The 18,278-nt window shown below is 42.6% G+C and overlaps 1 protein-coding gene and 2 long non-coding RNA genes across 3 annotated transcripts in view; 2 read left to right on the forward strand and 1 right to left on the reverse strand.

Annotated features, from left to right (window-relative positions):
• MYO10 (myosin X) overlaps positions 1-18,278 on the forward strand; it is a 172,636-nt gene that overhangs the window by 43,927 nt on the left and 110,431 nt on the right. The window contains exon 2 of the mRNA XM_064427969.1: positions 1,885-1,983. Coding sequence (XP_064284039.1) covers positions 1,885-1,983 — 99 coding nt within the window. The remainder of the gene's footprint in view (positions 1-1,884; positions 1,984-18,278) is intronic.
• Positions 1,856-5,943, reverse strand: LOC135304972 (uncharacterized). The gene is made up of 2 exons (XR_010366250.1): positions 5,860-5,943; positions 1,856-2,232 (listed from the first exon to the last, which is right to left on the reverse strand). It is a non-coding gene; the product is annotated as an uncharacterized LOC135304972 (long non-coding RNA).
• Positions 6,021-10,741, forward strand: LOC135304975 (uncharacterized). The gene is made up of 3 exons (XR_010366251.1): positions 6,021-6,236; positions 7,328-7,411; positions 8,665-10,741. It is a non-coding gene; the product is annotated as an uncharacterized LOC135304975 (long non-coding RNA).

An 18,278-nucleotide genomic window follows, 5' to 3' on the forward strand; every position in this document is an offset into this window, starting at 1 on the left:
CACATCAGCCTTCCTTCCTCTGGGAAGTGCAGGGTGAGAGGTACCCTTGAACCAGTTGGCATTGGGATGTTTGTGGTGTTCAGGAGAATAAAAACAGTGCCCTTGGTTTTCTGAAGACCAGAGTCTGATGTAGACGCAGGAGAGTGGGTGGAAGTGTTCCATCTGCTGTTACTGGATTTTGAATTTAATGTTCAAGTCTTATTTATTGCTTTTACCACTTCTGGGGAGGTGTCTCCCCACTGTTTCCCAGTCCCCTGCTCCCCCCACCCACCTCAGGAACTGGCGCTCTCCTTTCCGCTTCCATCTGCCTTAACCCTGCAGTTTTGAGTTTATGGACATTGCATTTCAACTGCTTCAGAATTGCTGTATATCTAGAAACCATCTGACTTGAGGTTTTGGAAGTAAAAGGGCAAATGCCCCACAGGTGTTTGCAGCCTTGAAAATGGAAAGCAGTTTGTGAAAAGATGTAGTGGCAAAAAATAAAGACGGATGCTCTTGCCTCATCCTCTGTGTTCAGGAGAGCTCTTCCCACTTACGGAAACCAAACAGCAAGAGTTTTTAATTTCTCAATTTTGTCTCAGTGCTGCTATTGTCCCATCATAGAAAGAAGAATAACATTTATTCAACATTGTCTAAAAGCATACATAACTTGTAATGTGGCTGAAGTCCTTGATAAGCTCATGGGCCAGACATCTTAAATAGGCAGCAGAATAAAAATCTGTATTTGTCTTATTAATCAGGACTGCACCCCCCCTACCCTAGAAAGACTTTATGTCTGGTCTCTCTGTGAAAATTCAGGCAAGGACAGCCTTTGGATGCTAGCATGCAAAATTATTTTAATTGGTTTTTTTTTTAAATGATTGTACACCCAAACCTTATGATTGTCAGGGTATATCCCAGCACCTTCCTATCACTCCTTTACTTTTTCTTTAGGAGAATATTTGATTGTTCTGGTGAAAAAAAATCTCTGTTCTCTGAAAGCCACTAAAATACTATTGCTCTGATATGGAGCCAGATGTTTGAAGAGAATGGGAGTGTAGTTTTGGTTGGAAGTCAGGCCATGGGTCACTACTGCTAAGTGTTTTCATGCCAGCTAAAGTCTGCTCCTACGCAACACAACTTGAGTGGATATTGCTTATGGGATGGCTTTTGCTGCAGTTGCAGCAGCAGCTGTGGTCCTCCTCCCTTCTTCTCAGTGCTAGATATTTCTGTTTTCTTAATGCTGCATCTACCAGCCAGGTGGTAGATGGAGCATTAAGCTCTACCTGCTCTACTAGACTGGCTTAGGTGTCTCACTGATAGCATCTCCAATGCCTCCATAGCAAATATCTTTGTAACCTTGCTTGCTACTAGTGGGTCTCTTTGTTTAGTCCTCTGCATTGTTGTGCAGACAAGAGAGGAGAACCATATAAAGGGAAGTAGTTTAGAAAAAAGGTGAAAGATAGAAGTGCTGGGAGTGTCTGACTGGGGTTGAAAATAAACAGGTAGGGAGCCAGCTGGCTTTGGGGCGGATCTTCTAAACTGTGTGTAAATTCAAACACTGTTCTGTAATTTTACATGTGCTAGCATGAGGCACATGACTCAGAGAATCAGAGGATTGGTTCCAGCTGCTCTTGCAGCATTTAGGAACTTGTGGAAAAAAAAAAAAATAGGCACTTCAGTGTAGTTCTGTGTTTACTGCTCAAGCAGAAACCAACAAATACTTGCTAAGAGGTTATTTTATTTTCTTTCACTTGCTTATTTGGATTTTGATTTCTCTTTCTCTCCTATTCCCTGAGAAGTATTTCCAGAGAAAAATAGTGAGTAGAATTATTTTTTCAGTTTTTCTGTTATGTCATTAATAACTCTGTTTTGTTTTGTTTTGTTTTTTTTTTTTTATTGCAGGGGTCTCGGGTCTGGCTGCGAGAAAATAATCAGCATTATCCCAGCACTGTTCATTCCTGTGCAGAAGGAGTTGTTGTATTCAGGACAGACTATGGTCAGGTATGGGCATTGCTCCTCTATGTTCTGTCTTTCTCACAACTCTGTAAAGAAGAAGCCTTCACAGAATTGCAGAATGGGTCATGTTGGAAGGGACCACAGTGTGTCGTCTGGTCCAACCTCCCTGGTCAGACAGGGTCATTCTGGAGCACATGGCACAGGATTGTGCCCAGGTGGCTCTTGAATATCTCCAGTGAAGAAGACTCCACAACCTCTCTGGGCAATCTGTTCCAGTGCTTGGTCACCCTTTACCTGCAGTAAAGTTTTTGGTGGTGTTTAGTTGGAATTTCCTGTGCATCAGTTTCTGCTGGTGACTTATTTTCCTGTTGTTTGGCACCACCAAGCAGAGCCTAGCTCCATCCCCTTGACAGCCTCCCTTCAGATATTTATACAGATTAATGAGGTCATTTCATAATTGCCTCTTCTTGAGGTTGAATAGGCCCAGCTTCCTCAGCCTTTCTTAAGGCTGCAAATGAAAGAGATTCTGCAGACTCTTTACCAAGAGGTCTCAGCTGGACCTCCTCCAGAAGCTTCGTGTCTCTTCTGCTGTGGACCCAGAACTGCACACAGCACTCCAGATGTGGCCTTACCAGGGCTGAGCAGAGGGGCAGGATCACCTCCCTTGACCTGTTGGCTCATGGACAGTTTGTTGTCCACCAGGATCCACAGGCTCTTCTGTGCAGGACCCTGCACTTGCCTTTGTTGAATTTCAGAAGGTTCTTCTCTGCCCAGGTCTCCAGTGTGTCCAGGTCCCTCTGAAAGGCTGCACAACCTGAAGTATTGACCTCTCCTCTCAGCTTTGTGTCAGCAGTGAACGTGATGAGAAGGGACTCTATTCCCTCATCCAAGCCACGGATGAACAAATTAAATAACACTGGGCTCAGTATAGAACCCTGGGGGACACCATGAGTGACAGGCTCACAATCAGACTCTGTACCACTGATCACAACCTTCTTGGATCTGCCACTCAGTCAGTTCTGAATCCATTCTTCTGTCTGCTCATCCAACATAACACTTCTTGAGTTTGTCTATGAGGATTTAGTGAGAGACAGTGTCAAAAGCCTTGCTGATGTCAAGGTAGAAAATGTCCACTGTGCTCCCTTCATCCGTCCAGGTAGTTGTTTCAGCACAGAAGGCAATCAATCTGGTCAAACATGAGTTACTTTTAGTGAACCCATGCTGACTACTTCTGATTACCTTCTTGTCTCCTTTGTGGGTCGAGATGGCCTACAGAATGAGGCCCTCCATCACCTTTCCAGGGATTGAGGTGATGCTGCCTGGCTGGTAGTTTCCTGTGTCCTCCTTCTTGCTTGCTTTGAAGGCTGGGGTGATGTTTGCTTTCTTCCAGCCCTCAGGCACCTCTCCTGATCTCCATAAACTTCCAAAGGTGGTTGTGAGCAGCCTTGCTGTGGTTTCCACCAGCTCTCAACAGTCCATGGATGCATCCTGCTGGAGCCCATGGACTTGTGGATGTCAAGTTTGCCTAGGTGTTCTCTGACGAAATCCTCCCTGACTAAGGGAAGGTCTTCCTCCTGACTTTCATTTGTCCTTGTCTCCAGGGTCAGAGGTCCCTGAGGGCTGACTTGTCAGTGAAGATTGATGCAAAGAAGGCATTCAGCAACTCTGGCTTCTCTGTGTCCTCTGTTACCAGGGTCCCCCCTCCATTTATTAATGGGCCCACATCATCCTTTGGTTTCTTCTTGTTACTGATGGTTTTGAAGAAGTCCTTTTTATTATATTTTACCTGCTTGGCCAGATTTAATTCTAGATGGCCTTGGCCTTTCTGGTCTCATTTCTGCTTACCCTGATCACCTTTCTGAATTCACTCCGAGGGGCCTGACCTTATTTCATCTCCTGTGAACTTTTTTGCTTATACTTGAGCAATGACAGTTCTTTATGCATTCACAGAGGTTTCTTGTGCCCTTGGCCTAACCTGTTTCTCATTGGTTTGCATTGTTCTTGAGCCTGAAGGATTATTGACTAATTCCCCTGGACTCCTGTTCCCTGCAAGGCCTGCTCCCATGAATGCTTCTAAGAATATCCCTAAAGAGGCCAAAGTTAGCTGATCTGAAGTCCATGGTCATAATCTTGCTTACTGCCCTGCTACCCCTTTTTTCAATACTGAACCTCACAATCTCATGGCCATTCCAGCCAAAGCTGCTCCCAACCTTCATCTCCAGCAAGGCCTTCCTTGTTGGTTACTGTGAGGTCAAGCAGCACACCATTCCTTGTGGGATCCTCCAGCATCTGTGACAGGAAGTTGTCATCAGTGCTTTCCAGGAACCTCTTGACCTGTTTGCTGTGTAGTTTTCCAGCAGATGTCAGGGTGGTTGAAGTGCCCCACATGAACAATGGCCTGTGATTTTGAGGCTGCTGTAATTGCCTGCAGAAGTGCTAACCCACTTTGTCCTCCCAGTCAGGCAGCCTGGAGCAAACACCCAGAGTGTCAGCCTTACTCATCTGCCCTTTTATCCTGACCCATAAGCTCCTGACTCGCTCATCATCCACCCTGAGACAGAGCTCAATACATTCCCAGCGTTGCCTCACTGAGAGGGCAACTCCACCACTGTGCCTTCCTTGTCTGTCTCTCCTAAATAGTGCGGAGCCCTTTGTGGCAACATTCCACTGTGGGAGCTATCCCACCACATCTGCATAATCACAGTAAGACTGAAGTCTTGCTGACAAAGGTGAATCACATCTATGCCAGCATGCCTGGCACTGCATAGGCCACTCTGTTGTCAAAACCCCCAGAATTATGGTGGTGACACCAGCTGTGCATTTTCTCCTTGCGTGGAGGGCATAGTAGAAAGCTAAAAGGTTTGTGAATAAAATATTCATTTTGTATGACCTGAATGTGCAACTTGGTTTTAGTAGTTCTTTCTGTTGCCTCTCCAGTCAATTGCTATAATTGTGTCTGACAAAGCTAAAGTAATGCTGCTGGGTGTGAGAGCCTTGTTCCACAGACTTGGTGATTATGTAGTTTACTGGAGGAAGGTGGCCTCTTAAAGCTTATAGTCCCTCACAGTAACAGAAAATTGGGTCTGGCACACAGCCAAAAAAATAAAAGCATGTCTTTCAGAGACAGGGAACCCTTGCTTTCCTTACACTAGCCTTTCTCCAGGCAGGAAAGGAACCAGACAGAATTGCAGAATGGCTTTTGATGGGTAAAATGTAATGTACTCATTATTAAACTGCTGCTGTGCTGGCACTGTGGGATGAAAATGATGGAGAAACCACATCAGTGAAGAAAGGAAGACTGTGCATGTCATCTGCCTAAACTTCTCTAAAGCCTTTGACACAGAACCCCACATCATCCTTCCCTCTAAACTGGAGAGATAGGGATTGGATGGATGAACTCTTTGGTGGATGAGGAATTGGTTGAAAGGCTGCATTCAGACAATGGTGGTCAAGAGCTGAATTGGTGGCAAGGATGTCCCTTGGAGTTCTGGACTGGGACCAGAACTGTTTAATGCCTTCATCAGCAGCATTGGCAGTGGGGTAGAGAACAGCCTCAGCACGTTTGCAGATGACACCAAGCTGAATGCTGCAGCTGACAAGCCTGAAGGATGGAATGCCATCTAGAGGGACCTGGACAAGCTTGAGAAGTGGGAACATGCATATACTTAATGAAGTTCTATGAGGTCAAGTAGAAGGTCCACGCATTTGAGTTGGGGCATCCCCTGGTATCCATACAGATTGGTTGAGAACAGCCCTGCCAAGAGGATTTCAGGGTGCTGGTGGATAAAAAGCTGGTCATGAGCTGGCAGTGTGTTGACAGCCCAGGAAACAAACTGTGTCTTGGGTTGTATCAAAAGCAGCATTGCCAGTAGGTCAAGGGAGGGAATTCTGCCCCTCTACTCCACTCTCATGAGACCTTACCTGAAGTGATGTATCCAGCTCTCAGACCCCCAGCACTGAAAGATCATCAACCTTTTGGAGCCATGGAGGAAGGCCATGGAAGTGATCAAAGGCATGGAATGCCTCTCTTATGAGGTCAGGCTGAGAAATTTGAGGTTGTTCAGCATGGAAAAGGCTCCAGGGCGATCTTATAGCACCTTCCAGTACCAAAAGGGGCTACAAGAAAGCTGGGGACAAACCTTTCAGCAGGGCATGTTGCAGTAGGACAAGGGGTAGTTGTTTTAAACTAAAAGAGGGTTGGTTTAGACAAGACTAAGGAAGAAATTTTTTATTTTGAGGATTGTGAGGCACTGGAACATACTGGCCAGAGAAGTTGTGGATACCTGAAAGTCTTCAAGGTATCAGGAAAAAGGGACAGCTTGCTTTGGTGCCCTAGAAAAGAATGGCAGAGCTAGTGCTGACATCTACCAGCAGATAAATTGCTTATTAAGGGTGTTCTATGTGCGTTTTGTGTGATGTTACTGCCTTTCCATAATGAGAGCTGAAACTACAGGTAGTATGGAAAAAGTCTCAAGTCTTTACCAAAATGTCATCCAATTGATTAAGTTTGCTTAGAAAACCCTGGTGTTACAAACATCACTGGGCAGAAAATTGCCTCCTTTGTTTGGGTGTGCATGTTAAAATCAGGTGGTGCAAAATGGGAAGCACATAGGGATCAGCCTTCAGACCTGTGATGTGGCATTCCACCTCCTCAGGGGTCTGAGCTGTCAGCTGCACAGCCAAAGGCATAGTAAAAATTCACTGCATTTGATAACTTCAGTCATCCTTGGGGCTTATGGTTTCAGGAATGGACTTTGTGGGTAAAAGGACTGTGCCAGCTGACATTGGTCAGTTATGGTCTTTTCTCCCACTGCTTTTCCTGATGTGCTTTGAGACCATCCTGCCCTTGCTGTTTGGTTACCTATGGGCTGCAGAATGTTGCAAGCAGGTGAAATGGAACTGAGATAATGCTTGACTATTACCGCTGACTGTTTGGCAATTCCTGCAATGCTCAATATCACTTTGAAGAACCAGAGAGGGGAAGCAATTAGTGAGGTTGCAGAAATATGGGGTGATGATGCTTTTTGAAGCATGGTTGGTGTATTGATTTCCACATAGTTTTGACAGCTGGAGCTCATGTTCAAGTCTAATGACAAACTGATGAAAACGTTGGGACCTTATCAAAGCACAGCATTGTTATCTTCTCTGATTCAGTAGCTTCTACTAGCCTTTGCACTTCTCACCTTTTCACTGAGCATTCTGCACGTCTTCCAATGACATGATTGGCAGGGCAGTGGGACTGGGAAGCTCTATGGCTGGAGTTGGTTTCAGATGTTGCTTTTATGAGTCTGGACTTCAAGTCTTTGCCAATGTCAGTTTGCAGAATTATTAAATTTTCATATCACAGTATATTACCTCTTAGTTTCTTCTTTCTGTTCCCTTGCTGCAGAAATTAGTTTGCCACAAAAACCTGTAGCAGCATACCAGTTGTGTGCTGAAGGGATGGTTGTAGGGAATCCTACCCAGTGTGAAGGTAGGATTATATAATTATATTTTAACAAGCTGTATAGCAATTTCATGATTATCACATGGTGATATAATTCCTCCTCAAGTGTTCTTGTATATATTACCTGAGTGTTACAGTTAAACAGTTCATTCACTAATTATCATTATAGACAACTGTGATACTGTTTCCTGCTGTTGTCATCCTCTGTGTGAGATGGTTGTAAAACTAGCTGATTTGATGGTCTGTGGGAAATACTCAATACATGAGCTATGGTGTACTAAAATAGGAATATCCCATTGTAAGCTTGGATTTCCCTGAGCAAATAGCTATGAAAAATTCATAGCTCTTTATAAAAAGAAGAAAAATGTGTCACTGTGTGGGGGTAGATGAAAGCCTCATTAAATACAAGGAGGGGAAGAGTACGTCAGGCCTGTGTTTCAGCACCCTGGCTCTAGATAAAGGAGTGGGAGATGAAAGGTGTGACCTCCCTCTTAGCACACATTCATGATGCTGGGCTGCAGCTGGCTCTGGAGTAGCTCTCCAAAGCTTTCTGCAGGCTGGCCTTCAAAACAGGGAGTCTGCAGTGACTGGAAAAGCTACCATGTGCAGACAATTCATATGGTAAATATGTTTCCCTTTATAAGCACAAACCTTATGCTTTCCAGAAGAGAAGATGCTGTACTCATTTGCTAGCTGGTGGGTGGGTTGGTTGTGTTGTTTGTTTTTTCTGTTCCATTAGTGCAGAGAGCTGGTGAAGGGGTCTGTCCTGAATGTTTTGGAAACACCATGTCTATGACTCTACTTTATTAATACAGTATATTCATACTTAGTAGGAATATATTAAGTTTGTCAATGAAGTCTATGAACATTTAGAATTAAAAAAAGTAGGTCCTAATCTTTCCTTGTGTGTTTAGATACACATTCATATATAAGATGACATTAGTTACTGAATTTCTTTTTTTCATGTTTGAGGATATTTTTGCCGCATTTAGTTTTGGGGTTAAAATTATTTCTTCCTTAAAGGTTTTAGTTACAGTAAAGCAGACATTTCATCATTGTCTTACTGTATTTTTAATGAAGTTGTGTGAGCTTATAAAGTACTTAAGTGAATGTTTAAATAAAACCCTAAAAGCCCTGCTGTCATTCTATTCTTTGTTTGAAATTACTTACTTGTGTATATTCAGTAATCAATGGTTCCATTGAGAAAAAACCTCTTTCCAGTTTCTATCCTTTTTCTTTTTTTTTTTTTCCTGAATACTGTGATTTTTATTTTATTTCAGATCAAAGAGGACTGCATTGTGCTCCTGATTTGTACAGACACACGTGAAGCTGTCTGCAATGAAAGCATAGACAGTAAATACAAAAAGCTTGAGGGGGAGTGAAATCTATCAGAAAAGCTGTGTTGTTTTGCGTGGCATTGATTTCAAGAACATTTTTCTAGTCACCTAAATAGGACTCTCTACTTTTTCTTCCATTTATACATCCAAGTATATATAAAAATAATGCCAATAAATATATAGTCAGCACTATAAATATATAGTTTGTGGACTAAGAACTCTTTTTTTTTTTAATGCAGTTATTGCTGTTGGTGTAAGTTGCACTATATTTAAGCCTTTGAGAATTGAGGACTTCCAGAACAGCACCTGAGAACACACTTCTATTCCCTTGCAAGGGAAGAATTGTATATGTGTAAGACATAACTAATGTATGTGTGTGGAGGGGAAATCTTATGTGAACAAACTCATCCAGGGAGAAGTAAAAGTTGAATCAATTGCTGCAAACTGTCCTCAGTCTGACACTAAAATTTCAGGATACTTAATTGCATACCTACTTAGCTGACTGAGAGAAACTTTTACATCGAATGTTATAAATAGAAACAGCTGACTGATAATATGCAAAAAATGTAGGCTCTTTAAAAACAGATGTCATATTTCACCAGTAAAGACTTTGTCAGTTAAACCAGCTTTCAGTGAATTTTCTTCACAAAGAAGTCCTTCACAGCATGGTGTTATGTCAGCAAACAGAGTAGATCTTGGTATCCTTAGTCTCAAATCAGAGGCACCTGTAAATGGTTTGGGCAGCAACAAAAGTATTTTTCCCTGTGTGTTTAACTTATTGTGGCTGTTCTGCGGCATTTCTGCATCTCAGGAATTGGAAGGCTACAGATGTTCCTTGTTAAACACAGCTCAAGCATGTTTTCCGTGGAGGTTTTCACTTTTTTTTTTTTTTTTCTGGTTTGAAGGCTGGGAGAGTTTCTCATTGTGACCTCATTCAGAAGTTGTAGACCTGGGCTTTGTTTGAGGTTTGGGGTTTGTTCTGTCGGGGGGGAGGGGTGTCCTTTTGTTTGACTTCTGAGTTAGCAATAAGATTATGTTGAGGTTACTGTGTGGTTATACCAGGAGAGCTCACGTTTTCCTCACTTCTGGTTTAAAATTAAAAAGAAAGCCTCAAATGCAGGTAATGGCTAAGCATTTCTCATAAGGACTCTTTTCTTCGCCTTGTGTCCTTTCTCACCCTCGCTTGGGACTCTCTTGTGCTAGCCTTTGCTGTTGTGAGGAGCCCTTTTAAACAAGAGTCTTCCGTTCATATTCACAGGGCATGAATAACACCACTGAAGTTACTTGGCTTTAGTTACTGAAGTCAGTAGGACTGTTTATCAGTAAATGCTGTGTTTGGCTGCATCCACAGCTCATAGGATCAGGCATCAGAGAAGTAAATCCTTCTGGACAAGGATTTTCTTAGCTAGCGTTGAAAAGCATCATGATTGCTTCTAGCTCTTCCACATGAAGGCCTAAAAATATTTCCAAACAGTGATTTTTTTGACATTTTCCTGAATTCAATATCTATTACCCTTCAAATGCACATTTACAAGGGAGCATTTTAAAGAAGCCCTTTGTGAGCTCCCTTGTATATAGAGCCTCTTATGAAAACACACAGATATATGCAGTGGGCTTTGGTCTTGGCTGCTCTTAGCATTAAATGAATCCATCTCTTTTTGCAAATCTTATTTATGAAGACTTTCATGCTTTTTAATTTAATGGTGCATATGAAGGGTAGTGACTACTGATTCCGAACATTGGGCAGCTCGTGTGTGTTTTGGGCAGCAGGTCCCCTGCCTTTGGGGCTCAGGGTCAATGCCAAATTCAGCAGCTTTACAGCAGGAAATCAGATTCCATCTGTCTAAACATTGTAAAGTTCATTTTATTCTCCAGTCAGTTATATTTGGGTTACTAGTAATAATTCTACTGGTTAGCATACTTTAAAAATCTTGGTGCTGTGGCTATTAGTATGTTAATTTCTTGGGGTTTTTTTTTGTGCTTTGGGCCTTTCTTACTGTTGTTGTTTTTAAGGGATATGTGTGGGAGTTTTGGGTTTGGCGGATGGTGTGGGGTTGGGGAGGGCCAGAAGTCAGCCGGAGCGCCTTTTAGTACTCAGGATTTATCTTCTGTGGAGAAGTGTTTACATCTTTATGTTGGTTGTCAAAGTTCAGCGACTCTCGCTGCAAGCATCTGTTGGCGCGCCTGTAAACAGAGTTCGTGACAGATGTGAGCCAGCAGCTTTCTCCGGGAGCATCCGCAGGGAGTCTGGTCCCCCTGCCTTGCACAACTGCACTTGGCTATCCCCGGGGCCCTTTGGTACCCCAGCCTGTGGGGCATCACCTAGAAGGAGGTGCGAGGAGGGGTGGCTGTGCCCTGCTTGCCCATGCTTGCTCCATCCCGTGCTCTTTGCAGAGAGGTGCCAGCGAAGCAAGCGACGCGGCAGAGGCTGCACGTGCCCTGCAAGCCCACGTGTCCCACAGGCCCACTGAGCCGTGCCACCCCAGCCCTCCTGGGAAGTATTTAATGGAGTGTAACTGCAACGCACAAAAGCCTCCCCGTGCCTGCTGAGGATTTCATGCAACTGCAGCAAACGTTTTCATTAATGGAAATGCTGCTTCTAAACCCCAAGTGTTACTTGTCAGTACTGTGTTTGAGCACTGGTTCAAGTGGAAGCACTCACAAATTGAACAAGTGTTTTGGATTTTTTCCATGTGTGCCATCTTCTTTTACTTTTTAAATACTTGCTAATTGGAAAAATCATTAATTTGGGTCTCTTAAATTCTCCAACATGGAAATATTAAGAAGGCATTTAATTATGCTGAAAGAAGGAATATCTGTGTTAGAGAACATTTTTCTGCCCCTAATTCACGAGCTAATTCAGCTTGTCTTTTTGTCCCTGTATATCAAGGGTGATATTTTTACATGACTACCATTCTCTGAATATTTGTTAAAGGGTAATAGGAAAAGCCTCCTTTTATGTGTACTTTTCCATGAACTATGTATCTGTTACATAAAAAATACAGAGCAAGCTATGACTTACTTCTTGGATATGTTGCACATGCTGTGTCCTTACTTTTTTCGTGTTACTTCCCTTTCTGCCAAAACCACTATCAGTTTGATGGATTTCAGGAAGGGGAAAGTTTTAATCCTGAAGTGAGATATTTTACAAGAAAGGCTGAATTGTAAAAAAAACCACCAATGCAAAACAAAACAAAAACCTAAAATCCAAGACCCATCCCAACTGCCAGACAAGGGTGATTATATTATCCCTGCAGAATGAACTTTCAGGCTATCAGTGTGTGGCCAGTTTTGGTCAGAAGTCAGGGAGTTTGCAAGTGAGCAGTCAGGAGATTTCTAATGCACAAATGGTGGGGGCAGGAGGGCTGAGCAATGACCATAAATAACTCCCTTAATGTTGGATTTTCAAGGGTTTTGTTCTTTGCTGCCTAAACAGAACGGTAGTGTTTGCTGTTGCTTTACTGAAATTAATTTGTTTGGCATTAGTGTGGCCATTGTTAAGTGTTTTCCTAACCATATAAATTAAATCTGTATGAACAAAAGCATTTATCTGTGAGCAGTGTTGTTTTATGCTTTTTATAAGACCTGACTGAAAGCTGTTGGCATCTGAGACGCTGACAAAGAGGTACTTTCTGCATCCCCTCTGGTTTGCTGTGGCCACGTAATGGGTTGTGGCTACATAAACAGTTGAGATGTCAGTCTTCCCTCTTGCTTTCTGCAAAGAAAATCCAAACCATCTGTCTTTTTTTTGGTGCCTTTATTATGCTTGTACTAAAGATAGCAAAACTTCTTTGTTTTAAGATTAAAGTAGATGTACACAGGCTGCCATATTAATTTCTTTTGTAAGGGAACACAGTTCAGCTGTTCACAAAACATGGGAAGGAATTCAGGCAGCATTGTGCCAAAAAACGATGACAACAATGAATTTGTAGCTCCGTGATGAACAAGCTTGTCACTTCGGTTGTTCCCCTGTTCCTAAATTCCCTTGGATGTGAGGCTGGTCTCATTGTTCAGCATTGTTGGTGTCTTTAGGAACATATGGTTTAGGTTAAGCACAATTACATGTGGGGATACTTCGCTCTGCAACAGGGCATTGCTCAGTTTTGCTCTGGTGAGGCTTTGTACCTTACAGTGCAGATAAATGGTGGGTGGGCCCTGAGATTTTTACTTGGAGGGGATGAGTTGAGCGAAACACAAATAGCCTAGAGCACCCTATTTTTTATTAAATGGATTTTTAAATTTCATAGTATTTTTAAATTTTTTTTAAATTAAAAAGTTAAATGACTGGATAATTCTGGATGGGATTTTACACAATAGTGACTTCTGAGAAAATGCTAGTGCACGTGCAAGCATCATTAAAAAAATTTGATAGTGGTGTCCAGAGACCACCATCTCTCTCTCCTTTACAGCCAGGCCTCTGGGAGCCACTGTTTGGAAGAGCCATTTCCCATCCCCACCCCACTTCTCCATCAGGGACTGAAGACTGCACTTATGGGTGTGAGCTGTGAAAAATCTTTATTTTTTTATTATTATTTCAAGTCATTCAAATAATGTAAAAAGTGTAGCCATGGGGCAGGTGTGTGGGATACTGCATTAGGTGTGCTGGTGATGCCAGCCCATGCTGTCCATACCTGGACAGCAGGTATGGCGAGGTGGAATGATGAATCTGTAGGAAAGGAGATTGTGTCTACTGGCAGCTCCTCTGGGAAAGGCTGCAGTGCCTCTGGCTGCATAGTGCTGGTTCTGTAGATGGAAATCTCATTTGATCTTTGCCCTATCCTGTGGTCACTCAAGTAGTTCCTGAAATCTATGTTACCTCTGTGTACCAGAGAAATACAGAAACAAAGTGGGATCTTCTGCAACTCCATCTACCCTTCAGTATACAAACTAAGTTTAAAGAAACTGAATCTGACTGGTGTTTCAAAGCCAGATAACTTTCAAAGTTTGATGTTTGCAATACTGTTTGAAATATGAAGTACTTCTTGCAGAGCTGCAGGTTTTTTAAGCAGGCAACACAGGAGGTTCCCTTTGTGATAAGATGTGTCATTGCACCTTTGGGAGCCTCATGATACTTGTATTCTTAAACATTTCAAAGTGACTTGTTTGAAAACGTCAAGTGTTCTCATGAGAACACTATCAGAGCAAGATTTCCCCTAAAGCATTTCTGCAGTGTGATAATAAACTCTTTCAATGTTAGCTGCAAAAGGAACTTTAAGCGCCCTTTCATAGTGGTGCTTTTATTTATGCCAAACCAGGGGAAGAAAATGTTAGTGTAGGTCATGTGCCTCCTCCTCATCCAGCACTCTTTATTTTGTAAAACAAGCCAGGTCCTGTTTAGCATACACATGGTGAAGCTGAGAGACGATTTAAGGAGATTTATCTACTCAAGCTGAGTTTACCAAGAACAGTCAGAAAATGTACATGGAGAAAACCCCTCTGTGTTGCAAAGTCATACCCTGGAGAGTTCAGAAATGCTGCAGGGCCTCTTTTTGCACTGTAGAAAAAGCAGCGTGCTGCCCCTTTGCAGCTAGGTGGTTGTGGCACACACTGGAGAGGAGAGGGACCTGTACCAGGGGAGCAGTATCAATCATCTGTAAGCACTTCTGGATGTTCTGGAGTTATAAGGATGTGTACAAATGGGGGTAGAAGTAAAAGATGCTTCCTCAAAGCACCCTAGTAGTCTTCCTTGTTCATATTTTTTGTTTGCTTGAGGGTTTGTGCCTCCTACCTGCCCTTTGTTCTGTCTTCCAAGCATGGGCTGCTGTGCTTTTATTTGTTTGGTCTCTCCAAGCATCTGCTTCAGATTCAGTTACCTCTGAATTCATCATTCAACCTGCTCATCCATCCTGCAGCCTTGCTCCGGGCTCTTCTCTGTGACACCCGAGTACCGGTGTGCACACTGTGGGGCACAGGGCAGGCTGGCAGTTCCTGGGTCTGGGAGCACGGGATCTGTCTGGGTGGGTGATGGCCAGACCTGCTGCACTCCCCAGCCAGCAGCAGGGCAGGGGGAGACCTCACTGTAAAGGCAGCAAACCTCAACACAGCCTCACAGAGCCTCCTTCAGCTCACAAGGAGCATGAGGGTCAGATAACCTTCTCATCTTCCATTCCTCACATTTGGTCGGGGACAGCCTGAACAGCGAGCGGCATGTTGGAGCTGCCAAGAGAAGCTCCAGGAGCTCTTGCTCAGCAGCATCTAGAGCACACCAAGGGCAGGAGGCCTTTCCCAAGGTGTTTGGCTGCTAAATGTCTGAGCTTCTACTGAAGGCTTGCTGCAGGATTTTTCTCCAGTGATTTGTAACTTTGTAGAGTTGATGACTTTTACAGGAAAGATAAAATCTTGCCTCTTGGAAACAGTTGTTCGTTTTTAAATTAAACGTGCCTCTCCAAAGAACGGCCTCGGAGAATGTTCATGTATCAAATCACCAGAGTTATTGTAGGCCTGAATGATATAAAAGTACTGTTTTGTCTATGATGATAAAATAAGCTACTTTGAAAAACCATGCATTTCTAGTGAGATGTGTACCTGCTACTGAATACTTTAGCCAAAGCTTTCCACTTGTTGCAGAACTGGGAAACAGATTTGGGAAGGGGGCAATCTTAACAGATAGAAGTGACACAAGTCCATAATGAAAATAATTATGTGCATGTTACTGCTGATTATTTCTCTCTTGAAAGTGTGTTTTTTCACTAGCATCAGCAAGGAGTTCTAATTAGAAGAAAATAATAAATCCATTCCATTATTAATGCTGCTTTCAGGCAGGCATTTAATATACATTGAAATCTGATGGTCAGACTTCATTGGCGTTATCAGTGCATCATTAATGGCTTAAATGCAATTACAGAGAGCTTCTGTCACCACAAGATTTGCCCAGGAAATGTAAAATTCTGACAAGGATACTTCAAGGTCTGCTAGGCATTTAAGATGTGTTAATGTTTTTCACATGTCCTCACTGGGGGGGAAGAGAGGGCAGTATTGCTGCGTGATCAGAAAAGCCAAGGGAGCGTGACAAAGGCTCAGTACGTCCAGCACATGAGCATGTATTTCTAGGAAGAATGTGATCACTGCACTGAGTTTGCACATGAACAAAACCCTTGATATATGGGCTGCAGCCAGCAAAGACTCTGCGGAAGGTGAACAGGAAGCCAAGAAGTATAAAGCTGCTGGGGGTCCATTTTTCCTTAAGTAGTACCCTTGGTTTTCTTCTGGGTTGTTTTTCTGGGCATTTTTTAAAATGCTTGCCCTACATTCCCTATGTGTGACTGTGTTAACAGATCAGACCAGATGCTGCTGCGAATATTCAATTACTCCAAATTGGTTGCTGATCTCTGCTAATCCCAAGCATGCTGACAGTGTACGTATCAAATGCATTTGTTCATATTTCAGAAATGAGCAGAGCTATTGCAATGCAGTGCAGTGTCTTAATGCCCCTGATATGCTGATACAGCTCTTCTGGAAAGTATTGTCAGTGTATGTATGTTGTATAGATGATGAAATGGGGAAATGTGTGTCTCGGTGCTCACATGATATAGATATAGATATAGATATAGATATAGATATAGATATAGATATAGATATAGATATATGTGTGTGTACTGTGTCTTAAAATTGATGGACTTAGAATGTGTTTACTCTGTATCACATGCAGGTTCATATCCTTAGAAAAAATGGTGGACAACAGTAGCCTACAGAAGTTTTCTAAGTGAAAGTTTGATTTTTCAGTTATAGCTTCACGCTGATGCTGGATTTAAGGAAAACCCGAGCCCTTGGCTAAAGAAAACACAGTCAGGTAGAGTAGTATTCAACTTGTGCTGTTGATAAGCTCCACAGATGCACTTTGAAAAGTCCTTGAGCATTGCTACTTGAGTCAGTGCTGTTTGAATATGGAATCCTTAAATCTGACTCTCCACAAGCTGAACAAACAGCGTACTGTACATTATGTCCTTAGAGCAGATTAGGCTGCTTGAAGTCGACAAAGATTCAGACACCACAGAGATTCAGAGCTGCGGAAGCTGCTCTTGGGTCATGCATTTTTTGCATAAGTTCTAACTTGTGTACAACGTGATGCTCTTATCAGTTTTAGTGTGGATATTATGTAAATACTAAGCACCTTATCACATGTGGTTCAAGGTTGCAGTTACAAGCAGTGCTTCCTCTATTTATGTATGAAAATAGAAAGAAATGTCTTATAAGAAGTGTGCAATTGAATAGCAAACTAGGGACAAGCATTACCACACTGACACTTGTAAAGCAAATTCACCTTTGAAGCGATAGCAATGGAAAACAGTAGCCAGTGGCCAATTCTCTTTTGTCAAGAAATTTCTAAAGGGACAGACTAATTTTTATAATGGAAGATGAAATTAACTGATAAGGAAGCTGTTGGAACCTGGTTCCAAGTTTTTCAACACTGGCAAGTGATATCTTGAGCTGTTAGTACCCATGAATTAATGGTGCCAGACTTTGCCATGTGACAGGGAATCCAGTCAGCCTCTTTCCCTTACACAGCACAGGTTTTACCTCTGTTTTTAGTTTGCATTTAGGATTATGTGCCAGTGATCAAAATATATCAGTAGAACTAGTAGTTACTCTTAAAGACAGTGTCCTATCACCTCCGTGGAAGCTCAAGTATGTAAGGATGTAAAGTAGCAGATCCTGCATTTGCAGCAGGACACAAAAGATGGAGGTGAGTTACAGACTGAGGTGACCCCCTCCCAATCTTAACATTAACTTCTCTTGGCAGGCATAAGGGGCAATCAAGCACAAGTTGCATAAGAAGAAACAGCTATCCTCTGTATTTCCAGACTTACTGGTCCAAAATAGTCTTGCCTTTTGGAAGAGTTTGTGAGATGATGGACAAGTGGAATAAAAATCTGGATGCTAAGATAGTAGTTTCATCTTCTCCTGTAATTAAGCTCTGAGCACTTGTAGCTTTGTTGAATCTCTGTTTTATTTGAAGCTAATTTGGTTTCCGATCTGGCAGGAACTGTCCCCTTAATGTGAGTTTTTTCCTTACCCTCCTTGGCACAGTGCATGCTTTCCAGAGACCAGTGTGTTATTTCTGTCTAGTGAAGGCACCCCCACTATGCTGATGTAGCTCTTGAATCATACAGCTACCAGCATGCACATCCCTAGAGTGAGTAACAGCTCTTTGCAGTACATGTGTAAATATTTACATCCATTTCCCTCCCACTTGGTAAAGCACTCCATTTTTGTACAGTACAAAGTGCTTTGTATACAGAAAAAAACACATTGTTTAGTTGGTCGGGTTTGTTTTGAGGGGGCGTTATGTTTATTTAACAGAAGGCCAAACGAGTTGCAGCATGCATTTTGTGGGGAAGTCCTGCTTTCATCCAGTTTCACAGCTGCCCTGGCAGATTTATGATGAGGTGAGGGACTTCTTCAAGGTCAGACAGTGGTTGGGTGGAACCTCGGGTCCTGCTGACTCCAGCGCTTTGTTTAAAAGTTCCAGCACACAGCTCTGGCTTTGCAAATTAATGCAGAAAATAAACCAAATTTATCCTCAGCCCCACAGTAAATTTCAATAAACAAATTTTGTG

Source organism: Passer domesticus, chromosome 1 (genome assembly GCF_036417665.1).
Source record: "Passer domesticus isolate bPasDom1 chromosome 1, bPasDom1.hap1, whole genome shotgun sequence".
NCBI classification, from domain to species: Eukaryota; Metazoa; Chordata; class Aves; order Passeriformes; family Passeridae; genus Passer; species Passer domesticus.